Source organism: Vanessa tameamea, chromosome 8 (genome assembly GCF_037043105.1).
Source record: "Vanessa tameamea isolate UH-Manoa-2023 chromosome 8, ilVanTame1 primary haplotype, whole genome shotgun sequence".
NCBI lineage: Eukaryota > Metazoa > Arthropoda > Insecta > Lepidoptera > Nymphalidae > Vanessa > Vanessa tameamea.
Genome location: NC_087316.1, coordinates 32,994 through 57,174, shown reverse-complemented (window position 1 = coordinate 57,174; position 24,181 = coordinate 32,994). Strand labels below are relative to the sequence as shown.

General features: G+C 35.8%; 1 protein-coding gene across 2 annotated transcripts; it reads left to right on the top strand.

Moving 5' to 3' along the window:
* The first annotated feature begins 1,409 nt into the window (after nt 1–1,409).
* LOC113396265 (aquaporin AQPAn.G-like) lies at nt 1,410–11,214 on the top strand. 2 transcript variants are annotated; one of them, XM_064215669.1, is made up of 5 exons: nt 1,410–1,435; nt 5,528–5,952; nt 6,193–6,330; nt 10,180–10,260; nt 10,695–11,214. In XM_064215669.1, exons 1-5 carry the CDS (start codon nt 1,417–1,419, stop codon nt 10,887–10,889), a joined length of 858 nt encoding a protein of 285 aa, XP_064071739.1. In that variant the 5' UTR covers nt 1,410–1,416; the 3' UTR covers nt 10,890–11,214. The 2 variants fall into 2 exon arrangements, with proteins under 2 accessions (XP_064071739.1, XP_026489924.2); XM_026634139.2 differs by lacking the exon at nt 1,410–1,435 and adding an exon at nt 3,561–4,018.
* Nucleotides 11,215–24,181: the final 12,967 nt, after the last annotated feature.

Sequence of the window (24,181 nt, the reverse complement as noted above, 5' to 3'; positions counted from 1 at the left end):
AATAAAATTGTAACAATATAAAAACTAAATTAAATTATTTTTTTTACATTAAAATGGGCCCAAACCTATATTCCAGCTGTATCAGTAACGTAAAATGGATTTTGAAAAGACTGAAGACCGATCATATTTTTTTATTCTACGTTACGAAAGGTCGGCCTTAACCATCACTACAAAATCAAGACTGACGTTTCGGGTAAAGAGCGTTTATTCCAATTCCCGCTTGTCAATTTCTCCCGGATCCCAAGCCCGAGTGCGTGTAGCTGCGTTTGCTTGTACAATCACGACTAGTCGCGCCAATCGATACCAGCCATCGAAATACCATTGCATTATTTATTCTTTATTTATATTCCATGAATTTTATTTTCGATTGTGTAGAAAATAAAATAACAAGACAAACTACTGAAATAATTGCAATATATTGGCTATAAGCACAGTTATAAAAATTATTTATATATAAAAAACAAAAACCGAGTAAAATATTGAAATCGATTGTCACTCATAGTAACCGTCAATTTTATTATCAATTAATGCCGTCAAAACTTTTCCAACTTGTGACAATGACAAGCAAATAACCTAACGTCTTACGGCCGTTTCAAATAACGCTTCTAAGATTACGCATAGATCGCTATCTCCGATTACAGTTAGAAATTATCTATCTTTAATTTTCGTTTCACAATCAAGGATAAGTGTTATCTATATTTAACCAATAACAGATCACTTTTTCCCTCTCACCTTCCTAAGCTTTGTGAACGTTTTACTATAACTACGACACAATGTCTTGCCATCTCAAAACTTGTTTTGCTTTTATTTATTTTTAATTTGCTTATTAGATATAATGAAAAAAAGTTTGCTTTTCGGCAGTTTGTTTTGTTTGTAAATATTTATGCTAACGTATCCAATGCATGGAATCGTAGTGCCGTTACTAGAGAAGCGAATGACGTCACTAGAGATAGCTTCTTCTATCCAAGAGTAACATGAAACTGTTTTTGAAATGCTGGTAATCTGTTTTTAAAATCTGTATGAGCTTTCCTATCTCTAGCAAGCTGTCCGTCCTCCCGATGACAAATGGCTAGTTTCGATAGGAAATGCTAACCGTCGATAGGTTAGTGAAAAGAAAAAACAGCCGTTAGCCGCACTATGCCGTATAAATATATCGTATAATCGTATGTATCTGTGCCGCATTACCTAGAAACGAACTATATACGTGTGTGTGCGAGTGTGGTACGCGACGAGCGATATGTCTTCCTTTTGTGAGCGCTCAGCGCCGAAAGCCAACTTGGGCGTTGAATTTCAATGTTGATATTGATAGGCCTTATTTGAATATATACATATATTATTGAGTTAAATTACGAATAATTCATCAATATCATCATGTCAGCCGTAAGACGTCCACTGCTGAACATAAGCCCCCTCCCAATGACTTCCACCTTGACCGGTGAGTAGTAATAATAATAATTATTAGTACTTAATTTAAATCGATATATAAAAATTTTTTACGTAAGAAAAGTCTTAAATTGTATAATTGCATAGGAATTTATTAGGCTTACGATGTAGTTTTGTGAAAATAACATAAAGTTTGAACCTTAATATTGTGCATTTGGCTTGGTTTTCATTCCTTGTTTTTCACGATAATAATAAAGGAATAAATATGTTTTTATCAATACACATTCTAAAGAAGGCAATCTGCTCGTTTATGTCGTGTTTACAGAAATAACTTACAACTCATTTTTATGGGTAAAACAGCGTTAAAATCACACTTAATTGTAAAATTTTTGAAAATATACATTGAGATCGTTTATAGAAATAAAAACCTTTGTGTTTAAATTTAGTTGCCATTTATCATTCGACTACCAATGTTCGTGTAAGCCTCTATGTGAGATGACGTGGCGATGATGTAAGATTTATCGATGCAGAGAATTTTAGTAAGTTCCATCCAATCTGTATCTTATTATAGCAGAGGTATGAAACTATATATGAAAGGCCTGCTGCACATCTAGGAATATAGAGGCACAATATTTCTTATCTTCTAACGTGTTCTTTATTCTATCAAAAACTGTATGGAACTGTTCAATAGTGAAATAATGTTGTCTGAACATGAACTAATGATCAGTTATAGTTTTATTTAGTTTTGTTCAGTAGCAATTTCACATAGATTTTAGATAGAATTGGCAGCAGTCTGTAAGATGCTACTTCGTTGTGTGGTTTTCACGCTTTGTGCGTTATAAAATTTGTGATAACTTCCATAATTATGGGTAGTATTGTACTCAAAGCATTCCATTATACAGAGTTAAGAATACGATGATAAGAATTGAATGATTTTTCTAGGGAGTTGTTAGTTATCAGGTCATATCCCAGAGGCTTTTTTTCCTTTAGATTCCACACGATTCCTTAGACCTCCGACACAGTCACTGACAACAGGGGTAGAGATAATTGGCTACACTGATCTAATGTAGCATTCACTTCATCTATAACCGTATTATTATCTGTATCATGTGGTTTGAGTTCTGCTAAGTATTCTGCAAAAATTAAACTTTTACTTGAGGGGTTCTAGTCCATCCACGGCCATTTCTTAGGGGTGGTACAGCAGTCTGAGGTCTGTTAAAATTTTTGGTGAATTAAGAAAGAGTGTAGTGGGTCGTCGAAATAGTATCAAAGATAGTAGCTGACGATTCCTAATCAGTAAACTTATTGTATAATGTCACCGGATCTGCATTTTCGAGCTTATTGTAAGTATAACTGGTGAGTGATTTGAAGAACTCGTAATATCTAGAAAGTGCTTTTATGAATAAGTTTAACAAATCGCGGACTTTGTTGGGACTACTAGGCCAGTACGTTGGTTCTGCAGTAGAAACTGTACAAAGATGATTGGCGTTTTTAGACAGGTTTAAATGGAAGCAGTAAAAATGTAACTTATAACACCAAATTTCCAACTTCACAACCGGTTATCCGTAGCAGACGTATATTATTCACAATTAACAATCATTAAAATCATGCCGTTGATTTATAGTAATCCCATGCGCGTTTTCCGATATCTATCTGTAGCTACTAATTAACTCGCTAATAAGTAGTAATATATTTAAAAATGTGGCCCTTCGTTTACATGAAAATAAATCGACCCTTAAAGTCAAGGAATATAAGGGTCATTTTTTTTTCTCTCGTAGATAGAATTTATTATTGCCCTTCACTAAAACAAAAGTATTTTTTATCAGAGACGTTATAAGAATAAGTATAAAGGATAAAAGAAGGGATTAGAAGAAAACTTAAAATATTTGTGTTAAATTTAGTAGATGCTATCAACGTTCAGTCTATATTTCATTAGCTTAAAATTTAAAATATCCATATAATTAAAAATACAGCAACTTTGCAAAGATAAGACATTTTAATAATTCATTACATTAATTATTAAAAACACTCACTGTAAATGTAATATTATCGTCCGCATATCATTAGGGTATCGTCAAACAACCTAACAGTTGCGACAATAACCAAAGGCTGCTGAAAACAAAACTTTAACAAACAATTTACGTACATATTATGTATACCTAGTCGTATTATTAGTATCGTCAATGTGTATATTTTTACTAACAGCTCTGAGTCATTCTTCGGTCACGCTAAGCAAACCATATATGTGATGCTGTGAAAATTAGTGACAAAAGCAAATAGCTTGCTGTGTATAGACTTGTACAGGAAGGTAGATGCTAGGATCTGCAAATATTAGACTTAGTTTTCTATACGCGGCAGATAAGCCAGCCCGGGCCGGCGGAGTACCGTCACACCGCACTACTGCCAGGACAAACATAATCAAGTCGTAATTCACACGATAGTGTCTGTGTTAGCTATATATACTGCAACCGTGTGTGGTGATTAACACATTTGTCGCAAGTTTTCATTAATCAACCTGGGTTTTTATTATAAAAGACGCAAGTGAATTATTCTTCAACAAGCTTCCAATATAGGAAGCCATAAAAGGTCGCACATTGATCCGTCATGGAGGAACCGCATCCTGTTATTTTGGAACGTAAGTACTTTTTATATACCATTCGTTATGAGCAGGGACCTGATGAGACTCCTAGCTTCAAAAAATTCCCAATTATGAATATTCATGTCAATCACTGAAATCTTATGGTCTTCTGGCCATCTGAGCTTATTATTCTGCAAGGTTTTGATTTCGATTCGATCATCTTGATTTTGTACAACTGGACCCTGCATGTGAAGTTTGAAAGTACTTCTTATACAACCATCAAAAAATAGTGGTATAGTATCTTAAAAAAAATCTTCTAAAATATATGTTTTTATCACTTTTTTTTTCATAAATTTAAAATATGTTTATCTGTTAATAAATATATTTATATATCTGATTTAATCTATGTATTAATAGTTGGCTTATTTATCTAACAAAATATATTTCCTCATCTATCAATAAAAAATACTACTCCGGTCGGCGCGTTCGAGCTAATGTGGTAATTCCGTTCCAATTCAATCGAATTTATATTTCAATAAAATATTAAAAGAACGTACCGATGAATTCGCATAAATGAATTAGTAGAACAAGAGCGATTCACTACCAAAAATATCGTTACGAGTAACGAGTAATCAAAAAACAATAATTATATTCTCATAAGTTTGGTAATTTAGTCCGATTTTATTGAATGATTTCCTGCGACTACATATTTTGTATATAATGTATCGCATTTAATTTAATTATGTATTACATAATCACGTCAACTCTTTGTGTAAAGATAAGTCGTATAATATGAACTTGGCTACGAGGTAATATGTTACGACACGTTTTATATCATAAAGCAAATATAATATAATATTAATTGCTCTGTGACTTACCTTAATTTACTCGATTTAATCTCTATTTCGTCGTACAAGAAGACTTTTACAAGAAGATTTGGATTACTTTACAGAATTATATGGAACGTAAAGTTGGTAACCGGTCTGGAATATAGATTCTACCGAGAAGAACTGACAAGAAACTCAGTAGTTGGACTTATTTGTTTATAAAAAAACTGTTTTTTAATTATTTCATTAGATAGTTTCTATTATATATTAAATAACAGTTTATTTTATAATTGAGGTATGCCACTTCAGCGAATCATATACTAATTTTGTTCGTCATTTTGAAAAGTAGTAGCATAATATATTTCTTACTATTTTATAGGAAGTTTATTGACGATATTTAACACATGAAAAGAAAATAAATAAAAACACATTTAGAGTAACATGTAAAATATTTACCAATTATTACAAAAGAAGGAAAAAAAAATATAATGGTGTATTGTATGTTGGCCCGTGACATTATTGACAATTTAATACCTGCGTTAAGTTGTTTAAAAACGTCATAAGAAAATAAGTTGTAAAAATACAGCGGCCGGCGCATTTAAGAAGTTTTATATTAATAGAATCATTTTGTTATTCTATTATCAAATTTGATACTATAAACATGAGTTTGGGCATTTGTCAACTATGCTTAGATACAATAACGTACACAGTATGTATGTATGTATGTATTAAATGACAGGCGATGCGGAGATGCGGCCATTGGACGGCGTGAAATGGCGCGGATGTAACAAGGAGTCCCGCTGCGAGCTGTGGCGAGTGGCGGCGGCGGAGGCTTGCGGCACGGCACTGCTAGTCCTACTGTCGTGCATGCCGGGCTGCGCCGCGGACGCTGCGCACTCATCGTTGCTGCAACGCTCTCTGACGGCAGGCCTCCTGGTTGCACTGATTGTGCAGTGCTTCGATCACGTGTCTGGAGCTCATCTCAATCCTACTGTCACTTTGGCGGCGGCTCTGTCTGGAAGAGTTCCCACACTTCGAGCGATAATTATGTGTATTTCACAGCTGATAGGGGGAGTGCTCGGCGCTGGGGTTCTTTATCTGCTCGCGTCGCCAGCCGGGCGGGCCTGCGTCACTAAGCCCGCAAGCTTCATCTCTATTTATCAGGTGAAGTACGGCCAGATAATAGGTATTTTATTAATATTATAAATGCGTAAGTTAAGATATTTGTCCATCAATCATGCAAAATCGCTAAGCCGAATCGAACGACGCTTAGTACGCCTATGCAGGCGTATAGATATAGAATATAAAAAAATATTGTGCTGTATGAAATAAGATTCTATACAAACTATATTTTGATGTACAACGACTTTTTTATAGTAAAGCACTTGTTTATCTGCGTGGTAGGCGTTGGCGATTGAGACTCTGTTGGGTCTGTGCCTGGCGCTCGCCAACCTGGCGTCGTGGGACGCGCGCAACCGACACCTCATCGACTCGTGGCCGCTGCGTATCGGCTTCATCGTCGCCGCGCTCTCGCTGACTGCTGTGAGTGTGCTCCGTGTGTAATGTGTATGCAACACATCGCTTTACAGTTGTATAAAGGCATATACTCAAATTTTGGATTTGAATGTTTGAATGTGGGTTTTTAGTATTTTTTTTACAACACTTTACGTCGTTTTAAATATTATTGAACAATATTTTAATAGTGTACCTAAAAGTAATACGCTCTTTTCTTGAAGGTTCCCAAGTCGTATCGGTTCGGAAAAACCGCCGGCGAAAGATGGTTCCACAGAGTGGTTGTGCGAGGCAGAAAATGTCTTAAAAATCGCGCTGTTGTGGATTTTCGGACATCTAGGTGGTGTGGGTGATATTTGGAATTTTGACGAGATGTCCGAAGGTGAAATTCAGCAGCCGGGATTAATCCGAACAATTCCTCGGAACATTCCCCGTGATAAATTCTGTAGAAGATGTAGAGCGATCCAACATCTCTACGCAAAGCCAAAGGATCAAGCAGATCGGAAAGGGCTTGGTCGTCGATAATTCGAGCCGCTCTACATTGGATACGGTCAAATGGAAGGAGCTGGTATTGGGGAGCACCCGCCCAGAGGTGAGAGCAGTATTCCATGTGAGGCCGAATTTGCGCCTTGTATAGTCTTAGACGATGGGCCGACGTGAAATACTGTCTTGCTTTGCTGAGCACACCGAGCTTTTTTGATGCCAATTTGGCTTTGCCTTCCAATTGACCGCGGAACTGAACGAGATTCGAAATCGAATCGTGGAGATACGACTAATGGTGTTTTTTTAGCAGTTAACGCGCAAACTTGCGTCTTTTTGGGGCTGAAATGGACTAGGTTTAGCCGACCCCAGTTCGAGACTTTGTTTAACGAAGACTCGATTTCAGACACAAGTTTGTTCCGGTTTTCTTCGACGTTTTTCCGAGAAATATTAGCAAGTCATTGATATGCAGAAGAAACAGAGTGGGTGATAGAACGCAGCCTTGTGGAACACCAGCATTGACGAATTTTAAGTCGGAGCATGCACCGTCGACAACGACCTTGATGCTCCGATCTGCCAAAAAACTGGTAATCCAATTGCATAATTTCCCGGGAAGCCCATAGGAAGGAAGCTTCGAAAGAAGCGCTTTGTGCCACACGCGATCGAAGGCCTTCGCTATGTCCAGACTGGCTGCTAATGCCTCCCCCTTGCTCTCAACTGCTTCCGCCCATCTATGAGTAAGGTAAACTAGAAGATCACGGTTGAGCGACCCCGACGGAAACCGTACTGGCGGTCGCTAATCAGCTGGTACTCCTCTAGGTACCGCAGGAACTGGCAGTTTATAATGGACTCCATTACCTTGGAGAACAAGGAGGTGATGGCTATAGGCCTATAATTGGACGGGTCTGAGCGGTTGCCCTTTTTAGGGATCGGATGCACCAAAGCAGTCTTCCAGGAGTTCGGGACGACGCCGAATGCATAGCATTGCCGGAAAAGACGCGTTAAGACCGGTGCCAACTCGGGAGCACAAGACCGTAGCACGATTGAAGGGATGCCATCGGGTCCACTCGACTTATGAATATCCAAGGAAAGAAGTGCTTTACGAACTGCACTTTGCCGGAATGTAACCTCCGGCATCGTGGTATCACACCGTGGGATTGTTGGTGGTGACTTTCCTCGGTCATCTAGAGTCGAGTTCGCCGCAAAGAGAGAGCCTAAAAGATCAGCTTTCTCTTTCGCGGTATGGGCCAATGACTCACCGTCTCTGTGCAAAGATGGAAAAGAGGGCTGACAGAAATTCCCTAAGACAGCCTTAGCGAGAGACCAGAACGCACGTGTTCCTGAAGGGAGGCGCACCAGTCTCTCGCCAATTCTGCCAATGTACTTCGTCCGTCTTCGCCTTAGCAATCACGTTTTTGAAGGACCTAGAGGCAGAGTTATATTTCTTTCTGAATGCGCTGGTATTTACATCACGAGACGCCGATGCGTTAGCCCAGTCTTGGTAGCATTCCCATTTTCGGCGTGAAGCCGTTTTGCAGAAACGACCAAACCAGGGCTGGGACTTGCCACCGATGGGGACCGCAGAATACGGAATGAACAGTTCCATACCCTGAAGTACCACATCGGCGACAGAGTCAGCAACAACGCTCGGATCATCCGGCGAGAAACAAACCTGCCCCCATGGGTAGGATGCAAAGAAGAACCGCATTCCATCCCAATCTGCTGACTTGTAGTGCCACACTCGGCGGCAGCCCACGAAACGAGGACGTGAGTACCGCGCCACCGGCACTGTACTCCGGACGAGACAGTGGTCCGACGAGCCCAGAGGGGGATCGAGATCAAGTAATTGTACGTCGTAGTGATAATTTGTTAAGTACCGCTGTACTTTTTTTAATCTGTTTAGTCAATATTTAATTTGCTTGATGTGGTCTCCTATAGAAAAAGGAGCACATGCATTTTAAAACGTATAAACGATGTAATTTACTCGCAAGTGGATGGTATCCTTTGTTGGAGTTCCTTAAATAATAAATAAATAGTAGTTGTCATTGAATTAATGAATTGAGGAATAAAACTAACTATGACGATGTAAACAGCGCATTGTCACATATACACGACTGGTTCACAATAAATACATAATTTAGTTTTGAATGCCCAAAAAACAAAATGTATAACTTTAACCCTACCATATGTTAGAAAGCAGAATTATAATGTATTATTAAACGGTGGCTGTCTTGATGTAGCCGATACTACGTTTGGGAATAGCATTGGATTCCTAACTTCAGTGGAATCCTCATTTATCGTCCCTGACAGGAAGACTCATCTCCACAGCAGACGCGATTAGAAAAGTTAGACAGTGAACTGAAATTGGTTCCGCTTGTCTAGTATATTTTGGTTATTGTGATAGTATTATGTCGTATGGTATATTGAGTCTACCTTGGGGGTAGAGATTCCCTTCGGGATGTTTTAACAAAGTAGGAATACTCACTGTCGTGTCACAATATAATGTATATTCACAGTAACATTGATCACTTTGATAGAATCAGTGATAATCATTGGAATTACACGAGACATAAGGATAAGCTTATAAAACCGCAAAGTCAAAAAAATCCTTCTTGACATTTTTAACTTCGAAGATTCATTAATTCAAATGATTTGTAATAATGACAATAATAAAAATAGCATATTATTCAATACAAGATTATATAGACGATAAAAAAGCGTTGAACTAATACTTACTGACTTCCAGGCAGGATACATAATATACATGTCGGAAGAATCGTCACGACTGTAATTATCTTTCGTATCAGACATGGTAATATTATCGACTAATGAGGGTAGGTAGTAACACAAACACAATAATCGTTTATAATTTAATTTGGTTCACAATTAGCACAATAATAAATCACAATAATCACAGTAATCACAATAATATTCACAATAATTTAATCATGAGTCTTTAACTAGATAATATGTGTTTAGAGTAACTGAGGCAAACGTTCCGTCGGAGGAATGCGAGTGCACCCAACGCTTGTCGACCGAGAACTGTCTCTCCCGACTCTGCGCTGGCCCCGACGTTCCGTTAGTGCGAACTGCCACGCCATCTGCCGGCCAACTACGCACTTTGCCTCTATAAAAATTCAAATCAGCGTATTTTTATTATTTGCGCCGACATACATAATATATAATAATTGTATTTCAATAAAATAAATTTGTATTTTAAATGTTGGAAAAGAGTAACTACTGAGTTTCCTGCAGGTTCTTCTCGGCAGAATCTACATTCCGAACCGGTGGTAGCTTTTCTCTATTTCTTGTAAAATGACGATTCAAAAGTGTTTGTAAAAGCCTACTTGAATAATATATTTGAAATAGGTATTTATGGATATTGTTTGCTATTTGCAGGGTGACTTGACCGGGGCCAGCATGAATCCAGTCCGCAGCTTCGCGCCAGCTTTGATAAATGGAGAATGGGAAGCTCTCTGGGTAATTCATGATTAAAGTAATTTTATATTCTTTCGGTAAATCTGCCTGTAAAGGAAACATTTGGTTATACCTACCTTATTTATTTTCTCCACACTGCTTTACCGTCGATTCCCACCTCCGTTGGCGAGCACTAGATGAATTATAAATACACCCGTGAAGGGTCGGTGGTTTTCCGAATTAGGACTAATGGTCTTCAGAAAGGTTAAACTTCTTCTATCATCGTCTCGGCTCATAAATAATATCTCATCATAAATCGTTAATTTCAATTTCTTTAAGACTTTCGCTTCACTCTCCCTCCCAAAAAATACGCGTCGATATGTATATGTTGCCTAATGCAACACGACACAGTCCTCCTCGAATGACTGAAGCCATCCGTCTCCTATGAGGGGTTTCGTCGACTAGATCTAACCCTTTCCGCTCCTTTTCACCCGCAGGTGTACGTGGTGGGTCCGCTGTGCGGGTCGTGCGCGTGCGCGGCGCTGTACGCGTTTGCGTGGCGCGCGGCGCCCGACGCGGCCGCCCGCGACGCGTCCCCCCCGCCGCGCCGCCGCGCGCGCCCCGCGCCCGCGCCCTCGCCCGCGCCGCTCGCGCCGGCTGCGTCGCCTCACAAGGCGCATCTCTACGCGTGACAACTTGTGACGCGAGAAGACCGAGCCCGTGTTCGGTGCTGACGTTCGATTACTCTAGTGATATCACTAGTCGTATGCGTACTGCCGTGTTCGTTTTGGATAAGGTGATGTTCGCCGCTGAGCTGTAGTAGCCGCACTATGTAGTATTACAGCGCATGGTCTTGATGAGAAAAAATTTAAAGAGAAAAACAAACGAGCTCAGCGATTGTACCTTGCAAGGTCGTTGCACACGATACACAGTTCAGATACGTGCATGTAGTATGTAAGAACCTACATGTATAAGAAATAAGAATAAAGATGCGACATTATGTTGACCGAACACACAGTACAGTATGTTGTGTATTTCATTTCTTTGGTGTAATTAAATTATTAGTTCAAATGTATTGTTAAATAGATACTTCATTATTATTTAAACATAACAATAACGTATTAATAAAATAAGATGAATTATTTAAAAATCAAAATAAATTTAAACTAAGTAAAATGCAATGTATGTATCCATACCTTCCCACTTAATTTATAAGTACAGACATCAATATCGCCATTATATATTCATATGTTAACTGCCCAGAACGAGATGAATTAAATGCACGGGATGAACTCATCACAAACTTCGGTTAAGATTGTCGAAGCGTTCTAACCACTGGGTCATCTCGGACCTAATAAGCACAATCAGTATGAAGCATTATTAGTCTTTGTAGGTATCAACGATTTAAATGTACAATGACTGACCAGTGTAATGAACATATATTATGTATTGTTACATATGTGTTTGATTACAAAAGCAAACAAACAATTATCTAACAATGTTGATATAAGATTATGGCTGTGATTAGTGTATCATGTTTAAATAACACTTTCGTCTTCTAATACCGATAATATTCTAAAGACGACTATAATAGCCCAATAGTTGACAAAGTTTTCGTATAATTTGAAGAAGAATTAACGTAGATAATAAATGTTATGTGCTATTTCATTAATAATCAAAGTAACATAAGAGTTGTTCACTGGTTTTCTCGGTAGAATCTATATTCCACAAACGAGCCTCACATTTAAATAAACCTTGTGTATTTCATAATGACAATGAGCCTGACAAATTGTTAATGAGATCGTATTGATCACTCCTAACATCCAACAACAGTACCTAACAGTAGTTGTGATATATAAAACACATGTGAAAAAAACATAACTGCGACTAATTATAGGACATTACGACATGATAAAAGACTTGTTTACGGCGCCGGCGCTGGTCGTACGTTGCCGTTCATTCCAAGATAAGTATACAAAATAACGAAAATGACTTCAAAATGAAAATTGAGTATAAATCAACAAAAAAACTAAGTTAAAATATTTTGTTTTTTACAATAGACAGTCAGTTAATTTGAATAATTCATAATATTAATCGCTATCACTGAAAGTGTGAGCGATCGAGGAACGAATGTTAATTTATTTTTGGAATAAAGTTTACTATTCTTTTTACTTAAAACTGTTAATACGAAAAACTTAAAGCTTATTATATATGTATATACATATATAATGAAGACGAATCGTTGCGGCGAATAAGCAAACGAATAAAGATTACATCGCAGGCGGCTCGCTATCGGCTCGCTGATGACTTGTTGTAACTCTTCTATACCGACATCGACTCCATGATTTTAAACTGAACTGCGTAATTTATGCAAAAACTGGTTTTGCATTAATATCGTTTATTATTTCCAGCTTGTGTGCGAAAATAGCTTCTATGCATGAAAATACCGTTTGAAGAATCGTGCACCGACTACCTACTGACTGGTTTTTATATAAAACTAGCTGTTACCCGCGGCTTTGCCCGCGTAGAATATGAATATATTTACAAATTGACTTAAAATGTTACGTTAATGTAATACCTCTTTGTATACCACATTGGTGTGTATTTCAGCCCTTAGGGTAGAATATCCAGAAACGCTTAAATGCGAATCAACTCATATTTAAACGGTAGCCCAAAAATAAAATTTCGACCTTTAAACTTCGAAATGACAGACTTCCAGACTAACCTGAATACGAAATGGTAACACCTATTTTGCCCTTTAGGTATAAAATACCAATAAACGCTTAAATACGTATCTACTCATATTTAATCAGTAGCTCAAAAATAAAGTTTCATGCTTCTAACTTCAAAAATGACGGTCTTTCAAACTATCCTATATACGAAATGTCAAACTCTATTTCTCCCCTTTGGCGTAAAATATCCAGAAACGCTTAAATACGTATCAAATCATTTTTAATCGGTAGCCCAAAAATAAAATTTCGACCTTCTAACTTCAAAATGACAGACTTCCAGACTAACCTGAATACGAAATGTTAACAACAATTTTGCCCTTTAGGCCTAAAATATCAAGAAACGCTTAAATACGTATCTACTCATTTTTAATCGGTAGCCCAAAAATAAAATTTCATGCTTCTAACTTCAAAATGACGGACTTCTATACAAACTTTAAACCCTTATATCACCCCGTCGGGGTAGAATATGCAGAAACACTTAAATACGTATCTACTCATTTTTAATCGGTAGCCAAAAAATAAAATTTCATGCTTCTAACTTCAAAATGATGGACTTCCAGACTAACCTGTATACGAAATGTCAAACTCTATTTCTCCCCTTAGGCGTAAAATATCCAGAAACGCTTAAATACGTATCAAGTCATTTTTAATCAGTGGCACAAAAATAAAGTTTCATGTTTCTATCTTAAAAATGATGGACTTCTATACAAATTTTAAACCCTTATATCACCCCCGTAGGGGTAGAATATGCAGAAACACTTAAATAAGTATCTACTCCTTTTTAATCAGTATCCCAAAAATAAAGTTTCATGTTTCTAACTTAAAAAAAACCATACGAACGTTCAACCCCTATTTCATCCATTTAGGGGTAGAATATCCAAAATTCCCTCCCGAGTGGGTGTGATGATATGTTATTTTATAAGTGTACAGCCTAAAATATAAGTTTTATGCTTGTAGTTCTAAAAATTCTAAACATGACAATACTTTCAACAACTTATAACCTTTCATCCCACTTTTCAACCCTTTACAGCACTTTTTTCCAAATAAAAAGTTGCCTATGTCCTTTCTCAGGCTCTAGACTTTTTGTGTACCAAATTTGATTTAAATCGGTCTAGTAGTTTTGGGGTGAAAGCGAGACAGACAGACAGACAAAGTTACTTTCGCATTTATAATATTATAATATATAGTATGGAAGTATGGATGTTATTTCAATCGCTAGAGAGCTCCGATAATAACCGCGTCCGATCGCTGCTAAATTCAAAGTGCTACAGGGAGAACCGCGGCCTCCGACGCGCCTATAGCACGCTCCCGCCGCCCCGGCCGGCCGGTACCACCGCAAACGCTACGTTCCGCAATTTTTATATCTGTAAGATATTCGAAAATATTCATTTAAATCATATGCTATAAAGGGCCATATAGATCAATATTAAATCAACAATGTATCTAAGGTATTTCATGGGGTAAGGATTAAGGCTGTATAGGTTAAAATCGGTTCGAAAATTAGCCAATATTTGTGGTAAAAATTAAATAACAAAAAAATGTTATTGTGGGTTACCACTTACAGATAGACACATACCATCGTGGATTTTTTTGTAGATATTTTTGAGGTGTACAATTCTGTAGTACATTATTTTGATCTATCTCATAGTGTTCAGCCAGCGTTTGCAATATATGCGCAAAAAATGTGTATTTTTACGACATCACATTAGAAACCTCTAAAATTATCAGTGTTTATCTACTATATTGTCCACGTATTATACATTCTTTTTAAATCACTCTATCTATTAAAAAAAACCTCATCAAAATCCGTTGCATAGTTTTAAAGATTTAAGTATAGACAGGAAAAGACAGTCAGCGGGAAGCAATTTTGTTTTATACTATGTAGTGATAACAAATAGGTACAACGTACTCAGTTTTCACTCATTAGGAAATACAAACCGCTATGTCCCTGCGTTTTAAAACTGTAATGTCTTCGAAAATATTCATTTAAATTACATGCTGTAAAGGGCCATATTGATCTATATTGAATGTACAATTTATTTAAGGTACCTAATTGGATAAGGATTAATGCTATATTGCTTAAAATCGCTTCGAAAATAAGCCATTATTTCTCGTAAAATGTAAACGATAAAAAATGTTTATTGTGGGTTATCTTTAAGAGATAGACATATACCATCGCGGACTTTTTTATAGACATTTTTGAGGTGTACAATTCTGTAGTACATTATTTTGATCTATCTAGTAGGGTTCAGCCAGCGTTTACAATGTAAGCGCGAAAAATTTATAAATTTACGACATCACATTAGAAACTTTTAAAATTATCAGTGTTACTTAACTATATTGTCTATGTATTATATACAAAAACCTTCCTCTCGAATCACTCTATCTATTAAAAAAACCGCATCAAAATCCGTTGCGTAGTTTTAAAGATTTAAGCGTACAAAGGGACATAGAGACAGAGAAGGCGACTTTGTTTTATACTATGTAAAGAAGATACAACCGACGAGATTATACTCGAGACAGTATATAATAAAACTTATTTCCATCACTCATGTCATCCCATTTTCTAGGAATCATTATAAAAATATAATAAAACTTCGTCTATCCTATACTTTTGGGAGTCATGCATGATGATTACTTAATACAACAAAAATATGCACAAAATATGTGCATTCCATCCTTCACTGTACGTAACGTTCCAGCGCCAGTACGCAGTAGACAAGCGCGGCGTGTAGGGAACACTCGAGAACGAAGCTTACGCAACTTCTGTATTAAACGCTTCCAACAGAATTAAATAATATTTTGTACGAAAATACAACAATAATAATAACGAGCCCAGAGGCGAGGACGCGGCACCGCGATATCTGAGCTGTGATAACGTGCGATCACGTCAGCAACATAACAGTCTTCTCGAGATATCATCTAGCACAAATATCACAACAACATCGAATAATTATTTTATGTTAATTGATAAATCTAAACTATCTGCCATATATATTTCCATAGAGTTAAATTATTTGTATTGAAGAGTCAAAAACTGAGTATTATTCTGTGGCAAATAACTTTTGAATCTAAAATCATTCTAAAAATTCACCGTAATTTACACTCAGATTATAATGTTTGACATTAGCTCAATGTAATATAGAAATGTAACGTAACACAGGTAATGCGAAGGACCTTAAGGAACTCGGGAACACTGGCGGCGGCCGCAGGAATTTCACTGACAGCGGCCGTTGTGCAAAGATAACATTTAACATAATTAACATTATTTTTATTGTCAAAACATATTTGGTGTCATTGTTGGTTGGTTGATTGGTGTCATTGTCAAAACATATATGGTCTGTAGTTTAACTACAAGCAGAAGCAAAGCTTAAATTTTAATAAGGTATTTATTGTAAGCCAGTACAACATAATTGATCGTAATTATTAGTGCTTTCTCTGACAAGTCTAAAATGTAATTAGTATTATGATCATTTATGTACACCAGAAATAGGAAACAACCTAAAATTGATCCCCGTCAATCACTCATTTTTAGCACTTGTGTTAGTGGACTCTTTCCACAACACCGTCTCGTACCGTCATCGTGCTATTAACGTATCATGTATGGAATCAAACATACAGTCCGTATGTGATTGTATAACAGCTTCGTCTAGTGGACATCATTTTTTTTCTAACACGTTACTAGCACGGAAATGGTACGAGTCGGTGTAGTGGGCAGGCTAATCATGGCAGAAGAATTTATCCCAGTGCACTTAATATATTTCATAAATACTTAAGCATTTAATAACTACAAATAAATATTCAATACTATTAAATAAATTTTATAGCAAAAAAATATATTGTAGAAAAGCTTTACAGAACATTTCGTACTAACAGGTAATGAAAATAATAAGACAAAAACTCGAGGAGAGGGCTTAACGCAAACAACGTACTAATTAAGAAGAACAAAATCAGCCAAAACGACGTATCTGGCTATCCTAGTCATAATTTAACGACTTCCATGGTCGAGAAGTGTGTACACCGGTTTTCATGGGTACGCCGCTCCGAGGTCCCGGGTTCGATTTCCGGCCGAGTCGATGTAGAAAAAGTTCATTAGTTTTCTATGTTGTCTTGGGTCTGGGTGTTTGTGGTACCGTCGTTACTTCTGATTTTCCATAACACAAGTGCTTTAACTACTTAGATTGGGATCAGAGTAATGTATGTGATGTTGTAAAAAATACAGAAAATAAAAAAAAACAGAATTTCACTCGTATCATCCTAAGTGACCTGCAACTCTCGGATATCGACGATTTCATAATATTACACTCAGTGTAGTTCTATTTCTAGTATGGACGCCAAAGTTCCAAACCGACCTCCAGGTTACCGCAGTATAGGAGGCACCACGCTCCAGTCGACGCCTGTGTTAGATTCTGTATTGAGACTCAATACATTATGTCAGGATATTTTAAGATAATTTCTATTTCTTTATTACTTTATTATATTCTAAGGTTATAAGACAATGAAAGATTATACATATATGAAATACAAATATTTATTTAGCCACTATAATAGCTGTGGTAAACGTAATATTGTATCAATTAATAATTACATTAACATCAATCACCTTAATACTAACTCTGTGCCTTGACAATTGCAAAAATACAATTAATATATTATTATCAATAATTTAAAAAAAAACAACGATAATATTTTATCACAAAATTATATCGTCCCTCAAATGTTAACTACTTGCTGCTTCAGGAAGAGTAAAGAGTCAAGTAAAGTGTTCTGTACCGAGCTTCCATCACTTATATAAGCCTTATATAACTACAACTCAAATTATATAAATATAACTACAACTCACAATAATGAACAGAAAAGTCAAAGTACCCTCTTATTTAATACCAATGTTATCAACACAATTCAAAAATAACTTACATTAAAATATTATTATTACAAAATTGATTAAAACATACAATATATAGTGAAAGCCTTGTTTGTGTTGAACGGGGAGGCTTGCAGGAGCAATACCTGCCTTTGCCAAAAGTTCCCAAGTCGTATTGATAAAACTGTCGGCGAAAGCTGATTCTAGAAACTCCTTTTGGGATGTTTTTAACAAAATAGGAATACTCACTGTTGCTTCACAATATATTAATAACAATATTATGTATATTCACAGTAAAATTGATCACTTTGATAGAATCGGTGATAATCATTGTAAGTACACGAGACGTAAGGATAAGCTTATAATGCCAAGTTTCCGACTCCGCAAAGTCAATAAATCCTTCTTGACGATAACGGTGGTAGCTTCATTTAATATAGTTTGTAAAATGACGATTCAAGAGTGCTCGTAAAAGCCTACTTGAATAAAGTATAATTTGACTTGGATCTAGACGGTGCGGATAAAACTTCAGTTTCTGACGTGATTTCGGAAGGTGAAATTTAGCATCTAGGATTAATCCGAACTAGTAGAAGATACAGAGTGATCCAACATCTCTACGCAAGGCCAAAGGATCAAACCCGATCAAGGCTGAATTTGCACCTTGTATAGTTTTAGGCAAGGGGCCGACTTGAAGTACCGTCTTGTCTTGCTGAGCACAGCAAGCTTTTTAAATGCCATTTTAGCTTTACCTTCCAATTGACTGCGGAACAAAACGAGGCTCGAAACATCAACGCCAAATATTCCGATACTATTAGCGGCAGCATTGGGAATTATCTGAAATCGCGGAGATACGATATATAGTGACGTTATAGTTTCGGTAAACTAGAAGATCCCGGCGGAGCGAACCCGACAGAAATCGTACAAGCGGTCGCAAATTAGCTGATGCTCCTCTAGGTACCGCAGGAGCTGGCAGTTAATAATGAGATTTTCAGAGATCAGGTGCACCAAAGCTGACTTCCAGAACTGCGGGACGACGCTTTAGTCGGGGACAAATGAATATACAGAAAATAAGATAATCCAAGGGAACTAAGATGCTATGTCCCTTATGCCTGTAGTAGGACTGGCTCACTTGCCCTTCCGGAACAAAAAATGCCACGAATTGCTGTTTGGCGTTAGAATATGTGATGAGTGTGTGGCACCCACTCGGGCAACATACATATACATATGTATATTAATAAGAATTTATCAATTAATAATCAGCGTTGTTTTGCGTCACTTCGATCTTTCGTTATAACTTAAGAAGTTCAGCAACAAATTACAAAGCTAGCGTTAAAATCAATAGTGACAATCGAATAGACTTTACTGATGGAGTTACAACTATTATATGTTAAGAGGTGGACTAAATGGAGATGATTTGACCATAGTTTTGCTTTACTCGTAAGAAGTTAAATATTAAACTATTAAAATAAAGTCATAAAATAAGTTTTTAGTTATCAAGTCCTGAAGTAGGCGTTATCAACCGCCGCGGCAGATGCCCCTCCGGTAACTGCGCTCTTGCCACTGCCTAATGTCGCCTGCCTGCGAGTGACCCAAACGCGATGCTATCGTTTTAAGGATTCACGTTCAATTTGCTAATTTAAAATAATTACGACGATAACGTAGTATGTTGTATTGGCATCCTTGTTTGCATGTTCAATATACATTATTGGGTGCACACAAATTTCAACATGTTCATAACAAAATCAGATTTCATTTTTTCTGCTTTCGATAAGAAAAAATACTGCTATAATCCAAAATCGGTGCAAGTTTGGTTCTCGTACTTTAGCACTCGTATTACGGATATAGTTAAATATTACAAGACAGGCTAAACTCGTTTCGAAATAAACAGTATGTTTGATTCATTGTGAAAATACTAGATAACGATGAAATGACTATGTATGTATGTATGTATGTATGTGTGTTTTTATTAATCTTTTTGGTTCTCTGTTAGGTGTTAAATGTCTTTTAGATTTTATCTTACTTTTTCATTCCCAAGTAATCCAAGTTCAAATGGCACAAAAACATACATTTGAATATTTTCACTGCTTGCCTGCTCTCACATGAAACTTGGGTCGTATGTCAAATGTCAACGCACGCGGCACTTAAGTGCTTACTTAACAATAAGCACACGATATATACTATTAAACAATCTAATACCAACTTATTGGTTTTGTATGGCCCGCATAGTTAACACTCTTATTAATAAACTGTATTAACTAAGTAAGCAACTGATGAATATTGAAAATATTAGACAAACCTAAACAAAAAAGTATACTCGTTAGTATATATACAGAAAAAAGACGGAAGTATTATTATCATACGACACACACACATACATATTCTATTATATTAACATAGATTTGCTTCGCTTTGTTTGGTTGGAACCGACTCTAAAATATGTGATTAGTTTATACACATTTGTGTATATCCATATCACGTACTAAAAATATTTTTTATGTTTAAGTCTCAGTACCTTTTTGTAGTGACTGTTTGTTTTTTTGAAAAGAAATATTTGATGTTAGCACATAATTGTATGTTAACTAACCTAACTTATTGAATTATCGCATTAACCAAGTTTTTTGATACCAAGTGCGTAATATATATAAATACAAGTGCAGCGAAACGCGAGCAACGCATGGACGACAGCACTCATCGGAAATAGGCTATTGTGTACCGTTATTTTTTTATAAGGAAACCAAATATTTCGAATTTCAAAAAATTTTAAGCCAATCATTGTCATTTCATAACTAAAGAATGACAATTCATTTTACGCGCTACTTTCCGCAAAATAAAGTATCATATTTACTTTTTTTAATGAACTCTATAAATATTTCAATTGAAAAATTCTGAGCATAACAGTTTCATTTCATAAATATGTAATTTGACAAACAATTCATTATTAATACTTAAAATCTAAATCAAAATATACTTTATTCAAGTAGGCTTTTACAAGCACTTTTGAAGCGTCATTTAACAAACTATATTAAGTAAATCTACCACCGGTTCGGAATGTAGATTCTACCGAGAAGAACCGGCAAGAAACTCAGTAGTTACTCTTTTTCAACATCTCAAAACAGTCATGTTACTTAAATACAATTATATATGTATGTTATATATCCTGCCTGGAAGTCAACAAGCACCACCATTTACTCTTTTCCGCAATTTTAATTACAGAGTATGTCAGAAAAAACAATTAATTTTTTATATGTCCTGCCTAGAAATCAATAAATAGTAATCCACGCTTTTGTATCTTGAGTATAATCTTGTATTTATTTATTTACACACAAGTTTTGTTTACATTTTTTGATGTCAGCCCTGAATTCCAAACTAGCTTTCGCTGTGTTTTGGAAGTCAGTTCCTTCCCAGAGATGTTAGGTTACAAATTTGTTTCTTATTATAATAGTAAATGAAAAAAAATATACTAAAAATAATAATAATGATCAAAAATACAAAAAAAAAAATAATTATTAATCTTAGTAATTAATTAAAATAAAAGTTACTATGATGTGGGCACGCGTGCGTGTATGTGTGTGTCTGTATATGTGTATTTATGTATGTTGTTGCGTGCTATGAATGGGTTTAGTAATATGTGTATATATGCAACAATTATTTTAGTTTAATTTCAGCTCTTTAAATTACAATAGTTTTATGTCAACAACTGCTCAGTTTCCTTAAAATCAAAGTCCGTAAACCATTATTTAATTTTTTTGTAAAGTAAGTGTGAAGGATATCTAAACGGTAAGTTTAATAAAATCTTTAATACAGCTCGATGCGCCCTCTCCTGTTCTATGAGGTGAAACTTAACAACGGATCCCTATGAACAGATACAATAATTAATAATACATTCAGCTAATGCTTGATAAACTTGAATAAGGAGTTTAGTATTATCTATAATTCTTAGTTCTCTAAAAATATAAATAAGTTTTCTTAATCTTTTACCTACTGCTATATTTATTGAGTAGTATGCCTTATTTATCAATGTTTTTTTGACATGAGCTTTAATTTATTTAATTTTTTCACAAACACTATTGAGGTAGAAAAGAAATATAAAAAAAAGAAAACATAATTTTGGTTTTTGTGTAACACTTATTTTAGCACAGATCCGACGACTTCAATACTGACAATTTATTGCTTTATTTACATAAGAATTATTAACTTTAACGCCTTAACTAGGTATATACAAATAAAAATTAAAATACAAATAAAAGTTACTGTCCAAATGATGACAGCATTTCCCCGTTGAATCGCATTTCCGTTCGCCTGGGCAAGTTAGAATCGGCCGTCCTGTCCCCGTGGAGGCAATTAGGCAAGGAGTTATGCTTGTAATGAAGGCTTTCTTCTACTACTCTGACTTCCAAGTGTTGCAACTGCAGATGGGATACAGACATAAATGACACAAAGCTATCACGACTAATTGAGCCACGGGGCTCAATAAGAGCAGGAACGTCGATGGTGGTAAGGGTCCTTTTTATTATATCATTGAGAGAACTGTGGCGGAAAAGCCTATAAAACTCCTGCGACAAGAAAGACCATGTCATCCGAGAGAATATAATAAAAAGAATAAAAAGATCAGAAGTGTAGCTTGAGTCCAGGAATTCTCGTCCGGAGAGCATTTTTTTATTTTTTTTCTGTGTTTTTAAGGATGACATCGATTTTATTCTTCTTATTCGGTTCTTATTGCTTCATAACAATGGGACAACACTTTAGGTGCAGAATAAATTAAAATAGTTGTGTTAACAGTTATAACTAAAGGAAAATTATGTGTAAACAGACTGCATGTGACATAGTTAAAAAAACTGGTACCGTTAGCAACACATGGTTTTTCATATAACTGTTTTGAATTCCATTTGATTCTATAAAATCGAATTCGAATCGATTTATAAAATGGTAAATATACAAACTCTTTAATAATTATTTTTGAATATGGAATACTTTTTCGGGTTCTCCTGAGACCATATTGTAACAGAGCTAATGACTCTATATAAGTACTGTCTCTGCTCTATAAACTAGTATTGAAATTAATTAAGTAATATTATCACGTACGTAACTAGTAGATAACTGCGTACCTTCATAATAGTACGCGGAAAGTTAATTATAATATTCGAGGACAAATCTGAGCAAGTATGCTCACTCTCAGACGTTAGACGCCGCAGTCACTTAAACTGTTCTCTTGCATAGCGCAGGAACTTACTTGTACCACGTACTTACAGAAATGTGGCGTTTTTTGATAGTTTGCGTTTCCGGGTACAAAAACTGGTTAGCGTGTGAACTTACACAATTTAAAACACAAGGTCCGATATAACTTTAATTTTATTTAAGTCTATATATCTATTGCATTGATTTATTTTATAAATAATGATTATATAAAAGACCATGAGAATATTTCTTGCGAGCGATTCTCTGAAGAAATCTGCGCTTTAATCAGCTGATTGAAAACTTAAACGATACAATCAGTAGAAGGGTTCAGTAATATATTACAACTGGAGTTTTGGAATCACGTCGAAGTAAGCTAAATTTTTGATGCTGAATCTATGAGTATTTAGTATTTATTGATTTCTAGGCAGAATACAAAAAATATAAAATTGTACTTTACTGACATACTGTATAATTAAACTGGTAGTAAAGAGTTACTACTGAGTTTCTTGGCGGTTCTCCTCGGTAGAAATTACTTTCAGATCCGGTGGCAGTTTTACATTTAATTCGAACTGAAACTGTAACACGACGATTCAAAAGCGCTCTTATGAGCCTATTTGAATAAAAATATTTAGAATTTAATTAAATCACACACGTCTATCATTGTCTTCATAAAAATATATGACTTTGTAATTTTAAATATTTCCGTGACGAATACCGATTGAAATGAGTTTGAATGTACATTTGAATATTAGAAATATGACTAAGATTAATTTTTTCGTAATTATTAAGGTAAAAACTTCTGAGAAACATCTAATTTAGGGGATCTGTCCAATTTGCATTTTATGAATGTTTTCATAGATTAGAGGAATTTATTCTAATAAGTTTATTTCGTTTCATTTTTTTGACACAGTTTTCATATTAGTTGTCCCCACTGCTGGGTGGCATGTAGAAACCATTAAAATTGCTAAATTACACACAAAATTGGATTATGAAATAATGTTGCGGTGACTGGCCATATCTTAGTACATATATATACTCATACTCACATACTCGTACAGCACACTACAATAGAACATGCGGATTTAAGAATCGATCACTACATGTTTCAATATCGACGTCAACGGTTGATGATACATATGTTAATCCAAGTTTGGGCGTCATATCATTAATGTAAGGATTCCATGATATTAGAGGTACGAAAGGGTACGATGGTTGG

What these genes read in the sequence shown, in the direction of transcription:
- LOC113396265 (XM_026634139.2), top strand. Translation starts at nt 3,988, where the DNA reads ATGGAGGAACCGCATCCTGTTATTTTGGAAC. An exon ending in CCGCGCTCTCGCTGACTGCT is followed by an intron (nt 6,331 to 10,179) that starts GTGAGTGTGCTC and finishes TGCTATTTGCAG; the next exon opens with GGTGACTTGACCGGGGCCAG. An exon ending in GAGAATGGGAAGCTCTCTGG is followed by an intron (nt 10,261 to 10,694) that starts GTAATTCATGAT and finishes TTTCACCCGCAG; the next exon opens with GTGTACGTGGTGGGTCCGCT.